We start from the raw sequence: 17,281 nt of genomic DNA on the forward strand, positions 1-17,281 counted from the left end.
GTTCCTATAATATTAGCATTATGTTCTGTTTTGTTTTATATGGTGGCAGAGCAGATCACCTTTACAACTTTCACTGTCTTGAGCAAAATGAAATCAATGTTAGCATTATGTATCCCTAACATCCCTGTTTTATTTGGCATCATAATTTAAAATAATGTAACAATTTTAAAGCTGCCCTGTGCCAGGATGTGATGGATCAGGTCACGTGACAGGAAAATATCTGTCACATCGAAGGTACAGATGTTATTGATGTGCATGGATAATTGTGTTTTCTTTAAAAAAAAAAAGAAATCTCAGTGTATAGATGTGTAGATAAAAATAGTGTAAATTTTTTTTCACTACTTATGTATATATATTTGGTGTTTTTTTTTTCTTTACCATCTGAGTTGAGCTCCAATGTAGCATAGGCCAGCAAAAATATCCTTTCTTTCCAGATTTATGAATTATTTTGTTTTGTGTATAGATTTTCGAAAAAAAACATAAAAGAAATACAAAGTGTGTTAAAATAGGTGTATTTTTCTATGGATATCATGGATTGGTAGTGGGTGTAATGCTTATTGCAGTGTTCAATTCATATCACATATATTGTTGAAAATAAACTTAGTATACATAGAACTTATACTTATAGCTATTTAAAGGGAAACTCTGATGGTTTTTCAAATTTGAGTTATTGACATATTTAAGTTCTGCGTAAAAAGTTGTAATAGAAAACATTTTACCATTTTGCATTTAAATGCTTAGAAATATTTATATTTAATAAATTAGTCAGTAAATTCTTGTTTAGAGATTTTGTTTTTAGCTCAGTCAAACGTCACTTCCCTCAACAATACTGAAAGAGAAACTACATTTAACCAATCGTATCGCTTCATTCTTACAGTAGCTGTTACTGTTAGGCTTAGTGACTGCCTAGTCCAGAGCTATGGTACAGTTATACACATAGAGAGAAAGATATATCTAAAAGCATTAGGATAACCAACTTGAAAAAAAAAGTAACATTTTTATCTACACCCCTCCCTGTCCTAAAAGGTAAATAGATCGTGTGTCTGACTGATTCTAACAAACTGGTCAGTGTAAGGCTAGTCTAGACTACGTGTGTCGGTCATGACAAGACAACCAAGCGATAGTGTTTGTTGTGTGTTGAGTGGTCAAGCGAGAAAATATACACTGCCGTGGTTAGTCATGCATGTAAATCTACTTTCAACACTCATTTTTTTCTTTGCTTACAAGATCTAGATCTAACTGCATAGATGAAGGTATATTTCTTTTACGAGAATGTAAACTTTACTGTATGGTCTCCCATTACACAATGTCAATAGATTAAATTAATAGGTAAGTGTGACGTCACATAGAAACCCGGTGAAAATCTGATCATTTTGGATGCGCAGGAAAATTACACCAGAAAAACATCAATTACTAAGTTATTATTGCAAATTAAAAAAAAAAAGAATAATACATTCATAATCAGTAAATCAAAACACATTATATAAAAAATTGTCAAAACCATCGAAGTTTCCCTTTAATATAGCATACCATGTAATAAAAGTTTTCTATTTATAAACACATACACCACAGCAATTACCATTTCTAAAGTTGACTGTGGTCATACATAATTATTAAAATGTAGAATCTTAAATCATTTTAAGATAATTTTTTTCTTAATTTCAAATGTCACCTAAACTAATTACAGATACTTTACACAGCAGAAATAGCATGAAATAAAAGTCTTCTTCTAAAAGTTTTTCTTCTTCATATTTTTTTTTCTTTGTCAAGCTAATGAATTATTGAATTTAGGTTGGGCAGCATTTAGCTATATGTGTATAGCCAAGCATAACATTTCATAAAAATGTAGTTTAGTTTGTGACTTTAGTTTAGCTGTCTTATTTATTCAGTGAAATATGGCAATAATACAAACATAAAAAATATTTTTAAAAATTGAGGCTAGCTAATGAATTTCTTTTTTTTTTGACTTAAGGTTTTATTTATTCAGTCAAATACGGCAATAATACAAAGATAAATTTTAAAAAATTGAGGCTAACTAATGAATTTCTTATTCGACTTAAGGTTTTGTTGAAAACCTATTCATTATTGATACTAGCTGCTTATTTTTATTCTGATAAATAAATTTAAAAAAAATTGATTTTAAACATTTTTTAAAATTAAATTTTCAAAACTAGCTAAACCTATGATTGTTGTGTTATAAAAGTTCCTTAGTTTAACTTAATGTCATGTGTTTTTGTTTAGTTTTTTTCAAGACACAGCCTTAACATTAAATAAATACCAAAAAAAAAAAAGTTTGTGGTAGGCTATAGGAATCTTTATTTATTTTGCAATAAAATGGACTTTAGAATGTTTGTAGAATAGATGTTCTGTTTATGGTCTTGTGGGTTGATAAACACAGAACTGAAAATAAAACTGTTACATTTTTTATTTTAATTCGGTTTTGAAACTTTTTTTGTTTTGACAATATATCTAAGATCTAAAAATAGATCACTTTGAATATGTAAGATAAACTAGCCCATAAACTTCTAAAACTGTAGCGAAGTGTTAGAACATCAGAACATCTACTAAGAACTGCATAGGAAACACATGTGTATTCAAATATCATTGGTTTTGTTGTTCTTCTCAGTTATCATTTAAATAAACATTTACTTTTCATTCTGTTCTAAAAGTGCTTCAGGTTGTCCTATTGCAAACAAAGTTAAAGGTTCTAAGCCAGTCTCAGAAAGCCCAGAACTGGAATTAAGTTCTTCTGGGGATGGAAGAAGTGATAATAAATGGTATGAAAACCTTTTTATTGTATTTTTCTAGCCTGAATCCATGCATTCTACAAATATTGCTTTGACTAAGTAAATAAAATACAAAACTCTATGGATTCATGTGACTCTTTTGGCAAATTATTAATTAGTTCTTTTTTTTATTATTTTTTTAAAGAAAATTTTTAAGGGAAAGAATTATATGTTCTCTGTTGTTTGTTTGGGTAAAGAAACTCAAGCTCACATAAGCCCAGTCTTAAGCACTTGTATGTAACTCCGGGTGCATGGACTAGAATGCATGGCCGAAGGCCGAGTACACCTGGAACCTCCGCCATTTTCATATGTTGTGCCAAGCTAACCGTGCAGGACTCGCCATTAGTTTAACGGTCCCTTGAGGAACGGCGCATGGATTATCGACAGGGACATGGGAGCTCTCTTTCAACTCCGCTTCGTGCAATGGGAAAGGTCTCGCATTCCCTTGGACACTCACACAGGAGTTTTGTTTTGCTATTCATAATTCATTTAGCCTAATCACTTAAATGATCATTTCCAACCGAGTGCCATGTTGAGGCAGAATAGCATACCCGGGCATTGACTGTTCCAGAATGATGTATAGCATCACAGTCTAATCTATGCATCTCTCCTTTTGAAAACTGGCTTGTTGGTCCCGGAGATCTGGATCTACAGTATCTTTCATTGGTTCAGCAAGATGCAGTTAAACAACTGGAATTAACAGCAGTGTTATCCCATGGTAGGCTACTAAGGTAGCCTTTCATGAATGTTCCATGTACAGATGGTGGTGGTGGTGGTCCGGGTAGAGACAATGGTCTTCTGCTTGTTGGATTCCAGATAACTCTGGCTTTTCTCTAGTTGGTGGTATTTTAGCTGGGTCGTGTAGATAATTCTGGCTTTTCTCTAGTTGGTGGTATTTTAGCTGGGTCGTGTAGCTAACCATATGGCCTACCCACCTTCTATTTTTCAGCTAGGCTTGGGACTGTCCTTGGCAGAGTTTTTATAATATTTAATTTGATAAAGTGTTTAGCAGTAAAGTTTGTTAAGATTTGTGCATGTCATAAAATTTCTAACAATTGAATTTGCAGTGATCCTTCATTTGCAAGAGCTAGAGTAGTGATTTCTCCAAAAGAGTTGACAGCTTTACAGCTAAAAGCCCAAGCTGGTGAAGGTATGTTTTAAAATTAGATTTACTTTATATTTTCTTCTGTTTCAGGGAGTTGCAGCATCCACTGCAGCAACTCTATTTCATATTTAATGGATTATAATATTCACACATGAAATTTGCAGGTTGACATTTAAATTGAACAATTATTTACATTTTTTTTTTTTTGAAATGAATACAAATCTTTATAGTTTTAATAGTTTTATTCTACTGAAATAAAATATTATATTCTCTTTATGTGACAAGCGTGATATATATGTAGGTCAAACTATTCTTTTACTATAGAATTTTCAGAATATCTTTTTAAAAAAATGTATTGATATAACCCTAACCTTGTGGCTGATTTGGGAAACCGCCCTGGGAAGGGGGGGGGGGGGGATATTTTAAAAAAATTGTATTAAGTGTTTTGAAATAAAATATTTTCTGTCAGCTTTTAACATTTTGTTTTTATCCTTTAGATTTGATGACAGACCCAAGTTTAAAGCAACTGGATGATGAAATAACCAATTTGAATACAATGAATACTCAGTTAGAAAACCAAATATTAAATCTGCGCAAACAAGTTAGGACCAAGGAGAAGTGTGTCCTTCAACTGATCTCTCAGAATAAAGAGGCTAAAGTGACTCTAAGAGAAACTGCTGAAAAGTTGTCCGTTTTGAAAGAAAGTTTGATCAAAATCCTGAATCCCCTTGTTAGCCAATTCCCTGATATAATTCAGTGTCAACAGTTGACTGTTGATAAGCTGTTAGAAACAGTAGAGAAAATCAAGACATTAAATGACACTGAAGTCAATGCACCATATCCTTTCATGACAGCTCTAAGGTCTGCCTTAAGGGAGATTGTTGTTTCTTAATCTGTTTATCTAAAGAAAAAGTTTTTTTTTTTTTAAATAAAATATAAAAAAAAAAAAAGAACAATTTTTGTTGAAAATTGTAGATACAAGAATTATAAATTCACTATTACATTTAATCACATTAGGGTTGTAAAGACACATATGTGTAATGGCTCGCTCTATATCTTTGGTGTTTTGTGCATACTTTTATTAATTAATTACTTGTCCATTGATAATAAAGTTTCATCATTTGTGAATAAAGGTATGAATTTGAAAAAAAAAAAATTCCTATTGAAATTGTCTGAATATAGAGCATAAAAATGTGCACTTCTTTGATGCAGGTTTGAAAACTTGTTTTAATTTGAGCATTTAACTTTTTTTTTTTTTGTTTGCTTTTAAAGTATGAATGTTTGGATTTTGAAAATGTAAATTGAATTACCTCCCTTAAATGTTAAGGCACTTACTAGGTTCAAACATTCATCTGGAACAACTGTATTTTTACAAAGTTGTATAGTGGTTCTTATCACTTGTGGAATTGTATACCTAAATCTTTTAAATTTGTTTTTCTACTGATCTGATCGTTTTATAAACCTCAGGTTTGAGGAATAAAGTGCAATATTTTATAACTCAGTAGACTTGGCTGTCATTTAAATACTGTCACATCTGAAACATATACAGCTGATGTTAGGTCTCTTAGCCAGCTGTCTTCTATGATAGATAGGTTTGGACAGTAATAATAAATAGCCCATTAGGATGTAAATTAGAGTTTAGTGTTAGCCAGGGACTGGGCAAAGCATTCTATATTATGAAATTGGATCATTAGTTCAAGTATTGCCACTGCTATTCTGTATTGTTTGGTGATTAAACAAGAAAAACATTTTAAAAATACTTTTAAAAGACGATACCTCCCTCTAGAACTTTTCTCTTAGTAACTAGTGATGTCAGATTTAAAACAATGGAACATTTTTACCCCACCACTATTTCCACCCGCCTTCACCCTAGAAAGAATTCTGATTAACCGAATGTATATATCTACTACTCTATAATGTTCCAATGGTATGCCTTTAGATCTAGACTTAGATCCTGAACATAAATTTATTAAACTCTTGAATCAATAATGCCTTACATTCGGAAATAGCTGAACATGAGAGTCCTTTCAAAACCCATGTTCAATTTAGATCTAGCCAAATTATTTTTTTTTTTAATTTGAAAAATTCCAGGTATCAAACTAAAGTTTTCCCAGTGTGTCCAATGAGCTAGTAAAACTTTTCTCAGCAAAATACATCAACAGTTACATTTATGTTACAGCTGATATCGGTGTCCAGGTTCCACCCTCAATGATGTGTGTTTTGTAAAAAATAAAAATACCATAGCTTTAGCATACTCTTCACTCAACCATACTTACTTTTCATATAGACTATATATTTTAACTTCTACAGCTGTTAGGGGGGTAAAAAAAAAAAAAAAAAAAAAAAGGTGGTAGGGTTTTTTGAAGGAACCTCCCCAAAGGGAAACAATTCTGGGTACTAAATAATACCAAGCTGATCCAAAAAGATGCTTCTATTTATGTGCAATATATGTATTTAATGTTTATAGTGATAATATTTATTGTGTGGTATTTTTAAAATGTCTACTGGTATTTTAAAAAAAATTTGAAAAATAAAATTGAAGTGAATACATTTGTTATGCCTCTTACTGACAGTGGAAGTATGCCTGGTTGGTGAACTGATTTAATTTCTTATCAATTCAAGCAATATTTATTTCATTGCATGCAAGTTTGGTTAATATATGAAGTAATCAGATGAGATTTCAGTCAAATTTTTTCATTTAAGAAACATTCCACACTTTCACCTACAATAAGAAAAAACTGAATACAAGATGAGATGACAGAAATTTATTACATAAATTTACTCCAAAACATTTATATCTAGATTTTATACACGCATTTTGTTTCTTTGTAAACAAAACTATTTTAAACTTACTGCACCATCATTATTAACTTTTTTAAGAAAAGCAGTGAGCCTTGGCTTGTGTATATGTTACTGTCATAGAAAATGTCTTTTTTTTTTTTGTGAGCATTATTAATGGGCTTCATCAAAATTACAGAAACGTTTTCAAATTGCCTTGATGCAAGTTTGCTATTTTCTTCACAAATTTTTTTTATTGTTTGGAATTTCTAAGCGTCCAAGCCATATTTCTATATCTGCTGTCAATGAAGTACAGACGTTTTGTAACATCTACACAAGTGTCGTCAATTGGTTTATACAATTTCTCAATTAATTGCACTGGATGATACAAAAAGGTTTTTTTTAAACTATGCTATCTTTTATTTTTTAACAAATTAAAATTTAGCTTAAAAAAATGAAAGAGAAAAAAATCCATTTAAAGTTGAGTAAGCAGCCTCACAACTAAAACAAAACCATATGGCAGACTTAAAATAATATACAAAGGCACATGTTCTGAATTCAGAACAAATTTAATGCCATGAAAACTGTTTCTTGTTTCTTTGTTGTGTAAAAAAAAAAAAAAGTACAAACTTCAGGTAATTATTGACTCATGAATGTTTCATTTAGAACAATAAAAAGAAATGAGTTACATTGTCTCCATGTAAACATTATACTAACTCTGGTGCTAGAACAATCTTTTCATTGTATTGAAAATTAAAATAAATGTGACAAAATAACAATAAATACATGCCAATAATTATTTTTAAATGTCTAATTAGACAGGTTTACTTCTTTTGAACAAATAAACCTATTTAAAAAAAAATATACTTCAAAATAATATAAGAGCTTAATTTGCTTTGTTAGAAAATGTTTGTAGTGTGAAGATATTCAAATGATCATTACACACTAAGTACTAATTTACTAATAAAATGAACGTAACAAAATATGTAACTCTATTTCTCTATTATAAGGATAGCATTTTATACACACAAAGATATTGAAACCATAATATAAACACTATTTTAGGAGAGAAAAAAAAAAAGGGGGGGGGGTGAACATTACTGTCATGATTTGTTGAACTGGGTACTGAAAAAAAAAGTATTTCTTGACATTAAAGATAAGCTTTTTTTTATAAAGATGACAAAAGCCTACCACTGGCCTACTACACAAACAAAACCTATGATCCCCATATAAAAGTTTACCAGAATGCAATAAGAGTAATGCGCTAGATGTATATCAAACTGTAATATTTATAAAAGAATTCTGTGATAAAAGAAGGCAGTGAAAACAAAAAATGATGGTGATGAATGAAAGATCTGGCTTAATGTACACATGCTATTTTATATGGCATGCTTTTCATAAGGTTTTTCTTCAGAAAGTGCTGGTAGTAAAGAAAATGCCTGTAAAGCAAATAATTTTTATTTCTTTGCAATTTTCTTCAAGCAAAAGATTAATTTTTGTTGAAACAAAATATCTTGAAGAATACTCAGCACTTCAATTATTATTCTTTTTGCATGAATAGGTTTTTAATTATCCTTTGTGACAAGACCTCTTGAGTATCTTCTCAAGTTTGAGTTCAATATAGGTATTCTTTCTTAAAAAAACACAAAATTTTCACATCTGATATTACTGACTTGTACAAAAAAAAAAAACAACAGTTGTGATGGTTAGCACTTTTTGTAGCTTGTAACTTAAGAACCTAGTCTAAGTAGACAAGAAAAAATCTACTAAATTTCATAAAAAAAAAACTTGGTCCAAATCCAAATGACAGAAAACAGTCTGAAAATGGAATAAACACATACTGTAATGGCACTGGATCTCCACTTGAACTAATAGACTAATTTTGTGTATACTTTCCACCAAGGAGCTTTCTTGTCATGTTCAATACCAAATTCCCTGTTATTCTCAAAGGATATATTCTTGTTTGTTGATACTACAAAGCATTTTATTACAGCATTCTGTATATCTTTTGAATACAATCCAATTAACATCAAAGTTGTGTCCTATTGTAAATTAGATTGTCACAAAGACTTTGTATGTTTCCGTCTTATTTAATGTAGCTTATATAACAAACACAAGCAGTTATTCTGTGCTTCTTAATTAATTAAACAATTTGATTAACTATTGCCTATATAAAAAGAAATTTAAACATTTGTTTATTAAAATGTTCTATTATAGATGGTGAAGGTTACATATAAGGTTTTTTTTTGTCAAGTAACAACAACACAAAACAGTGTTTTTTAATTAATTAACATTTTTTCAGCTAGTCTTTGGCATGCATTAAAAATTGCCAATATCCTAAGTATGCTAAACATTCATCTTGTCCAGGATAAACCTCCACTCACAAGTCAAAGATGAACACCAATAGATTAAAGGGAATAAGCTAAAATAGTGGATGTTATTGCAAACAAAAAATCATAATGAGGGGGAAAATATAAAAAACTATAAGCAGTAGCATTTTAAACAGTTGAAAAATTTATTTTTCAAAATTTGGAAAAAAAATAAATCCTGATATAGTCTAGAATCTAGTTTTTCAAACTAAAACACATACATAAATGTAGGCCAGAGTCAAGTGTTAGTTACTACGTTGTAGGCAGCATATATAGACAGAATTATTCACTTACATATTTATAAATATAGAATCAAGATTGCAGGCTCATGGAGCAACAAAAAACAAAAAAAAATCTTATAAAATGTGATTCAGTTTCTCAGTCTGTAAAATATACATTCAATGTGTTTGGTACTCGGACATTCTTTCACACATTTTACCCAACACCAAAAGCAGAGACATTCTTTCATTCTTAGCAGAGGCTATATTACAAACACAAGTGTGCCACACCACAAACTTGAAGAGGCTTTTGTGAGCTACGTTGAACAGCCAGCACGATGATCAACTGCAACAGACAAGGTCTGCTTTAATCTCTTTAGTTATTAAAAGGGAATTAAACAGTGTTTGGCAACTGTGTACAAGGTTATGTGTACTCATTAAATAAATTGAAGGACTTTTAAGGGTTAAGCTGCTTTCTATAATACAACATATCAGCCTGTGCATTTATGAGGCACAACGTCATATTGTGTTGTTTCTTTACTAGTAAAAAAAACCAACTTTGAAGCGTGCCCCCCCCCCCTAAAATCTATCATAAGAGCCATCTGGCCCTGGCCCCTAAGAGAGTTGGTAGAAAAATAAAATAGATACAAAGTTTAGTAATCACTTGAATAAGACGTGGACAAGAACATGATCATAGCAAGCATCATAGCATAACATTGAATAGATGGATGCAATTCAAGTGACACTCAGCAAATCAAGTTTGAAATGTCATTAAAGTTGTACCGGTACTTCCAATGCAAAAAGAAATTGTTCTGGAAAATGAAAACTTTTTTTAGACAAGCAATTTTATAAACAACATTACTAGTCATCATTCTCATGAAACAGACTACCATATCAATGTTTAAGTTGAGGTTGTTATTTTTTTAAGATAAAAAAAGTTTATTAGTACTTGACTATTGCTTGTACTGTCTTGTCATACAAAACAAATAATTCAATAATGTTTGTCGGAATCAAAATTCTATTGAATGACTTCATTTATTATTAAAATACTACTGAGAAGAACAATGCCTGCAACTTGTACAATTTATTTTTTTGCTAGCTTTTCAATAAGGAAAAAAAAATTACATGTTTTCTATCATGTCAACTGTCGATTGGTAACATATAAAATCCTGCATGTTAAGACTTTCTCAAAGCTAGTGTGAATCAAAACTCACTTTCTCAACAAAATATACAAACAAACAAAAATCTTAGAAAACTAAAACTGAAGACTAAAAAGAAGCGTGGCATAATGATAAGAGATTAGTTTGTTCTCGAATTTCTCATGAAATTTATTTGCCCCAGGATGTATTCAGTGGGTCTATATTGAAACATAATCACTAAATGCCAAGTGAAGAAGTTTTAAAAAAAAAAAGAAATGAAAACAAAATGAAAACAAACTAATGGAAGAAATGAGTGAGAGAAACTCGTGCAGCTGAAATATCTGTTAGTCTATCAACAGCATCTCCTGGCGCTAGTATCTTGTGTACCAATGTTAATATTAGGCTCTGAAACTCTCCCAGGAGTCTGAAACAGACACAAAATAAAAACATGTCAGAATAAATTATAGGGAGCCTATTTAAGTGACTTCTATTGTGTTCTAAGAGTGTATTCAGAGTGCATTTTATTTTGAGCTAAGCAAATATTTCACTTGATTTGAAATACTTTGAATAACCCAAATATGTACAAAATATGTACAAAAGTTGAAAATGGAACATCTCCACAACCAACACAGTAGTTCTACCCAAACCATGAATATAAAGTAGTATCCGTGCTACACACATTCTATTTCAATATATATTATATATATAACATACAAAACTCTGAGATTTTAATTGTTCTTACCTTATTCAGGATGGCCTGTGCTAAATTCATAAATGCTTTTTCAACATTAATGTTGGCTTTAGCACTAGTTTCTAGGAATGGAATATTGTGTTCTCTAGCAATCTGGAAATAGCATAAAAGGGTATTAAATAATAGAAAAAAAAAAGTCAGTATTTAAAAAAGTTTTTTTTACAGCAAAATATAACATCTAGTTTGTATTAAATTTATGTTACTGAACTGCTTCATTTTAGAATTTAATGTAGATAAATATAGCTGGGAACTGTTAAAGGATGAACATGGATAATTTCTCTAACTATATGTGCAGCTAATCATAATTCTACAAAAAAAATTCTTTTAAAAAGAGTTTTTTCACTGGATCAAAAAAAAAATGTAACTTTGATATTACTGAATTTGGTTTTAATTAATTTAACAATCTTCTGGCCAAAAGATAATTCAAGCACGTTTTTTTTTTGTTCCAAAATCAAGAAGAGTGAAAATAAAGCAAATATAATATACTTTTTGATAAAAAACACATGCACACACACTAATATAGATTCACTATTGAAAAAGCCTTTTAGACTTACTGCTTCCCCTCTGGCTGTTGGTACTTGTCTTTTATCATCCATGTCACATTTATTTCCTAAGATCATTTTCTCTACATCTTCATTTGCATGCTGAGGACAATGCAGATAAATATGGCATTTGAGTGATGAAATTAACAACATAATCCTAGTTGACCTACTACACAACAGATTAAATACTCTTGATGAAAATGCAATGAAATAGAAACAGGGTCATTTATTACTGGTTAAGTCTTCCTTACTAGCATGTTAACCAGGCTTGGGGTCTTGTTTTTCTTTTTAGTTCTTCTTACAAGAGCAAAGCAGGAAATGTATAAAGATATTAAAGCTTTTACAGACATTAATTTACTATTATGGTATTATGCCAATCAGATTCTTCAACTAATAACTGGGAATATCAGAAATCTGTTTTGATTTTTAACGGCCCCCGAAAGTGGAAAAGACGCTATTAGTTTTGTGTGGCCTGTCTGTCCGTCCCATTTAGATCTCAGAAACTAGAAGAGAAAATGAAAATCAGACATCATGATATTTTAGATCATTCATTAGATCGTTCTGATGCAACGGCTACTTTTTTCTTTTCTGAAAGTGAAACATCTAGATTTTGAAATCAATTATGCAAGCAGTTTTTTTATAAAATACACCATTTTTACAACTATTCACTATTAATAGTAACAAACACTGGAGGCTTTTTAGTAAGGCAGACAACTATTTACCATTTTTTAAACACATTTATCCAAATGGTTTTAGATTTTTGGTCAAAAAAAAATTTTTTTTTACAATTGTATTGCTAAGTTATGTAAGTTCTGTAATACTGAATACTACATTTACAAAAAAAAAAAATTTTTAAAGAGATAAAAACTAATTACTATGCCAATAAGTTGGACATAATTTAAAACAACAATTTAAGTAGTTTTTCAAATTATTGCATGAACTGCAGAGCACCTACATTGCTATGGAACACAAAACTAAAGGAATTTTTTTATTTATTTTTTTACGGAAATGTTTTTTTCTTGAGGCTTTGAATAAGAGACTGACCCTTTACAAAACAATTAGATCAATTAGATACTCATTATAAGATATCAGTTAGGCCAGGTTTACATCTAACTTCACATTCACCTATCCCTTGGTCTGCTGGACCTTTGGGACACCACTCACAATTTATCAACTTTCTTTCTCTATTCTTCTCTGTCATTTGCTTTTGATAGAATTTCATTATGATATTCTTTCTGAAAATATTGATACCTGCCTTTTTACCTGCCTGAGTGGACCACTGCTAATAGAATTTAATACCGATATTCTTCTGAAAATATTGAAACCTGCCTTTTTCCTTTCTTCCTGCCTGAGTGGACCACTTCGGGGTTGAATTTCAGTTTGTTTCCACACAAACTGTCTTTATAATTTGTTTTTTAGTTTATTAAATTTCCATTAAAAATTTTTTTCCAATTATTTTTACATTACATGTATATTCTTTTACATTCTCAAGTAACCCAAGATTCACACGCTCTCTGTGGAATTTATTTTTCAAAGACTTGAGTGAAAAAACAATATCATTATTATTTAGATGCATTTAGCATTTTCTGAATAAAACATTCTATAGAAGCTTTAGTAACTGTGCATTATAATGTCAAAAAAATAATTCACAATTATCATATTTCAGGCTCAATAAAAAAAAGCTGTATACTTTTCAAATAAATAAATGTTTAATCAGTGCATGTTTTAGTGATTAGTAATAACGTCATGTTGAAGAGATATTGTTAAAAGAGAACTCTACCACTTACTTCATCAATATTTCTTAGCCATTTGGAGATATTGTCGAATGTCTTGATGTTGGTGATGTCATACACTAGCATAATGCCCATTGAACCTCTGTAGTAAGAAGTAGTGATTGTGTGAAAACGTTCCTGTCCAGCAGTGTCCCTACAATAGTTACAAGCATTTCAAAGTTTGCATTTAGGAAAGTCAATCAGAGTACAACAAAGATAATATGGTATTTAATTTAATATTTATTATTAATTTGCTTTTATTAGTTAACTTTTTAAAGTATCCACAATGGCGAGTTACGCAACAATGAGTTATTGGTTTCATTTGTTTTTATAAACTTTGTACATATATATTCAAGCAGAAATGTCATATTTTACGGAAAAAGAAAGAAAATAAGCTTAAATATTATATGTATGCTTTATATAAAGAATGCGCCTTTATGGGAAAAACTGAAAATAAATTACAAAGGTTTAATAGATAGCTTAATAATTTTTTTATGCAAATGCTAGTGGCAGGGTTGCAATCTGTCAATACTGTGTCTTAGTGAGCACCTAAGCGGTAAAAGGAAACTGTGTATGAAATTTCATGCAGCCAATAACTTTGACAGTTTAATAGATCTGTTCATAAATAAATAAATCAGTGATTTTTTACAAATATAATATGGATAGTATATACTTTATAGAAAAATGCTGAAAAAAAAAAAAAATAAAAAACAATTTCTACTATATTCTAAAGTAATCTATTGTGTAATACATTTTAAATGAATGCTTACCAAATCTGCAATTTTATTTTCTTCCCTCCAAGCTCTACTGTCTTTATTTTAAAATCTATTCCTGTATTTAAAATATATTTTAAAAAAATAAGAACAAATACAAAAAATGTTGAAAAGAATTCCTAAGTCTGAATAGAAATATAATATGATAAATATTGTGATTTATATCTAAAATTAAACAAAATTTATTTTTTTTATTATTGACCAACAAGGTACAGTTTTTTTAAATTGCATTTATACTTCGTTGAAAAACACTGTGCAAGATAAAAAAGCTTCAAAATAAAAATCTTTTTTAAAAAGTAAAACCTATCTTAATAATAATTAAAACAGAAATATTTCTTTTTGTGGAAGTTTTATAAATAGTATAAAATAACAAATTTTGTTTAACTGTAAAAATATTTTTTTTTTAATTGGTGACTGACATGCAATGGTCTCAACTTTCCAATTTTATATTACAACCAAAAAGCCACTCCCATGACCTGAAGAAAATTTATAATGGAACTTTCAAATGTTTAAGATTAAATGCACAAAATATTAAAAATATAAGATATATATATGTGTTAAATATTTGTATTTTCCTTTTTAAATAAAGCAATATTTTGTTCAAATTTGTTTTATATACCTGTGGATGCTTAAACAATGACAAGAAATTAATCTGACTTCTATAGTTACATTCAAAGGGTTGTTCATTTTCTAAAATATTGTAATAAAAGGATCTTGAAAATTAATAAATATATTGTTTTTTTTAGAGTTTCGAGCAGTGATGGGCAAATTTTTATGAGCAGGCTAAAAACTAAATGAAAAATTTTGGCAGACAATAATATTTAAAAAAAAAAAAAGAGCACAGAAATTTAGTATACATGACATTACATTTAAGATATCATAATAAAACTATTGTGATGTATGTGTTGTGTGTTTATGTTTCTTGTTGTGTTGTGAGCTGATCTGTACTGGTGTGTTAAACTGGCTTGATGTCTAAGTCAGCTTGTGTGTGTGTAGTGTATTATTATGAACTGTTTTGTCATTCTTGTGTAATAATAATAGAGATATATTTTTGTAGTGTTCTATAAGGTTACTAAAGTATGTATGAGCTGCGAGTGTTTTTTATGAGCTTATCAGAATTAGGCACAACCATATTATTAACAAGTGTAAATCGAGCTGCTCAACCGTCAATACAATTCTGACACAGCTTTTCTAAGTTCATATATATTGTAAAAATTTTAAGGATATATATTGAATATATGCAAACATTGTGCAAATTCTCTGAGAATGAGACATTGTATAAGTATGAAATTGAATTTTGACAAACCCCTGAAGAATTTACATGGTTTCTTGAGTTGAGGGTTTCCAAACAGGGGATGCATATATTCTAATACATGTCTTGTTCGATTTATAAAATTTCATTTTTAAAATCAACTCTGCTGTGGTGGCTGAGCAGTAAAAATCTTGGCTACTGAGTCGAGGAGTCTTGGATTCAAATCTCAGGGATGAATGAGATTTTGACTTTCTGGACTTTAAGGATGCCCCAGTGCCCACCCATCTCTAAAAAGTACACCTAAAAGTAGTTGGGGAAAGTAATGGCGGTTGGTCATTGTGCATGACATCTTTGTAAACTGTCAGCTATAGAAACAGATGACTTTTATATTATCTTCCCCATAGATTGCAAGATCTGAAAGGGTTTTTTTCTTTGTTAGATTTTTTTGGTCAATACCTGGATTTTCATGTCCATGACAACTTTTCATCTTTTTAACGTCTACATTTACTAGCTATTTTTAGTTTACAACTGGTTCACCAGGAAAAAGATAAAAGTAAGTAAAGTTCCCCTTTCAGACCTTGTGATCTATAGGGCAGATGATGTAAAGGTTATTTGTTTCTATGGCCCGCAGTTAACAAGGGTGTCATGTGGCCAGCACAATGACCAACCACCTTTACTATTCCACAAGATCCCGAAATAAAAAAATTCCAGTCTTCACCAGAATTCAAACCTGGAACCCTGGTTCAGAAGCCAAGTAATTTTAAATTGTTTTAGTGTATTTTTTTTTTAATTCTTAATAATTGAGTTTTTAAAAATGAAAATACATTTTACTAGATCTATTTTTTATTTATTAATTTAATTCCCATTTCTGACATTTCAGTTATTCATTCTTAAATTCTTAGTCTAATTCTCTTTGTAAAATTTCAGTGTATCTTGTGTTGTTTTTATAGTTCTAAATAGAATCTAGATCTATGTTCATGTTACTAACCTATTGTTGAAATAAATGTTGTGTTGAATGCATCATCAGAAAATCGAAAAAGCAAACATGTTTTGCCCACACCAGAGTCACCAATCAACAAAAGCTTGAACAGTAAGTCGTATGTTTTCTTTGCCATTTCTTTGAAATTTAGATCCTAGAATACTAGAAGCAACAGAAGAAATTGTCCCTCACAAAATAAATGTTGAATTGATGAAGTGTCCAAATATGAACTTAGATTAAACCTAGTTGACTGTTAGTGTTGATCTATGTAGATTCTAGATCTCTCAAATCCAGTTGACAAATTCACAACTGAATTGTAAATAAATTAATTTTTTGCTCAATTTGTTGTATTCACATTAATGTTTACACTATTAAACTGAAATTGTAATACGTTTAGATAGAAGGTTCATAGCATATTGCTGTTTACTCCATAATGATATAGCTAAATGTTTGTCATTCATTCTTTATTAATGAAAAAAAGTATTTATATCTATTATTCATTTATAAATTATCATTGCAGTGTCATAAGAATCTTCTCTTTGCTGGCTGTCCCATATAAATGACGTCACATCCACTTCCGGGATGAGTTCACAACAAATAGAAAAAGAAAAATTAAGCCAATGGACATGACTGTCTAACTCAGAATCAGAATCTAGTCTACATCTAGATCTAGATCTAGAGCTATAATATAGACCTAGTTCTAGATTTTAAACAATATGTTGAATGTAGTTTTGTTCATATGCCATTTAATCAATGTTTCGATCCATTTTCACTGTCCATTTATCTAGATATTTATAGTAGGCCAATTATAGTTAAC

General features: G+C 30.0%; 2 protein-coding genes across 3 annotated transcripts in view; one reads left to right on the forward strand and one right to left on the reverse strand.

Annotated features, from left to right (window-relative positions):
* Window positions 1–7,298, forward strand: part of LOC106063527 (uncharacterized) — a 22,517-nt gene extending 15,219 nt beyond the window's left edge. Inside the window, exons 14-17 of one of the 2 annotated variants that reach the window (XM_013221924.2) lie at window positions 172–234; window positions 2,670–2,777; window positions 3,854–3,936; window positions 4,389–7,298. In XM_013221924.2, the coding sequence (XP_013077378.2) occupies window positions 172–234; window positions 2,670–2,777; window positions 3,854–3,936; window positions 4,389–4,783 (649 nt within the window). In that variant the 3' untranslated portion in view covers window positions 4,784–7,298. The remainder of the gene's footprint in view (window positions 1–171; window positions 235–2,669; window positions 2,778–3,853; window positions 3,937–4,388) is intronic. The other variant, XM_056028507.1, reaches the window with a different exon arrangement.
* LOC106078147 (ras-related protein Rab-10) lies at window positions 6,642–17,010 on the reverse strand. Its single transcript, XM_056028508.1, has 6 exons — window positions 16,474–17,010; window positions 14,231–14,291; window positions 13,476–13,614; window positions 11,701–11,790; window positions 11,138–11,239; window positions 6,642–10,819 (listed from the first exon to the last, which is right to left on the reverse strand). Exons 1-6 carry the CDS (start codon window positions 16,598–16,600, stop codon window positions 10,748–10,750), a joined length of 591 nt encoding a protein of 196 aa, XP_055884483.1. The 5' UTR covers window positions 16,601–17,010; the 3' UTR covers window positions 6,642–10,747.
* Window positions 17,011–17,281: the final 271 nt, after the last annotated feature.

Source organism: Biomphalaria glabrata, chromosome 5 (genome assembly GCF_947242115.1).
Source record: "Biomphalaria glabrata chromosome 5, xgBioGlab47.1, whole genome shotgun sequence".
Lineage (NCBI taxonomy): Eukaryota > Metazoa > Mollusca > Gastropoda > Planorbidae > Biomphalaria > Biomphalaria glabrata.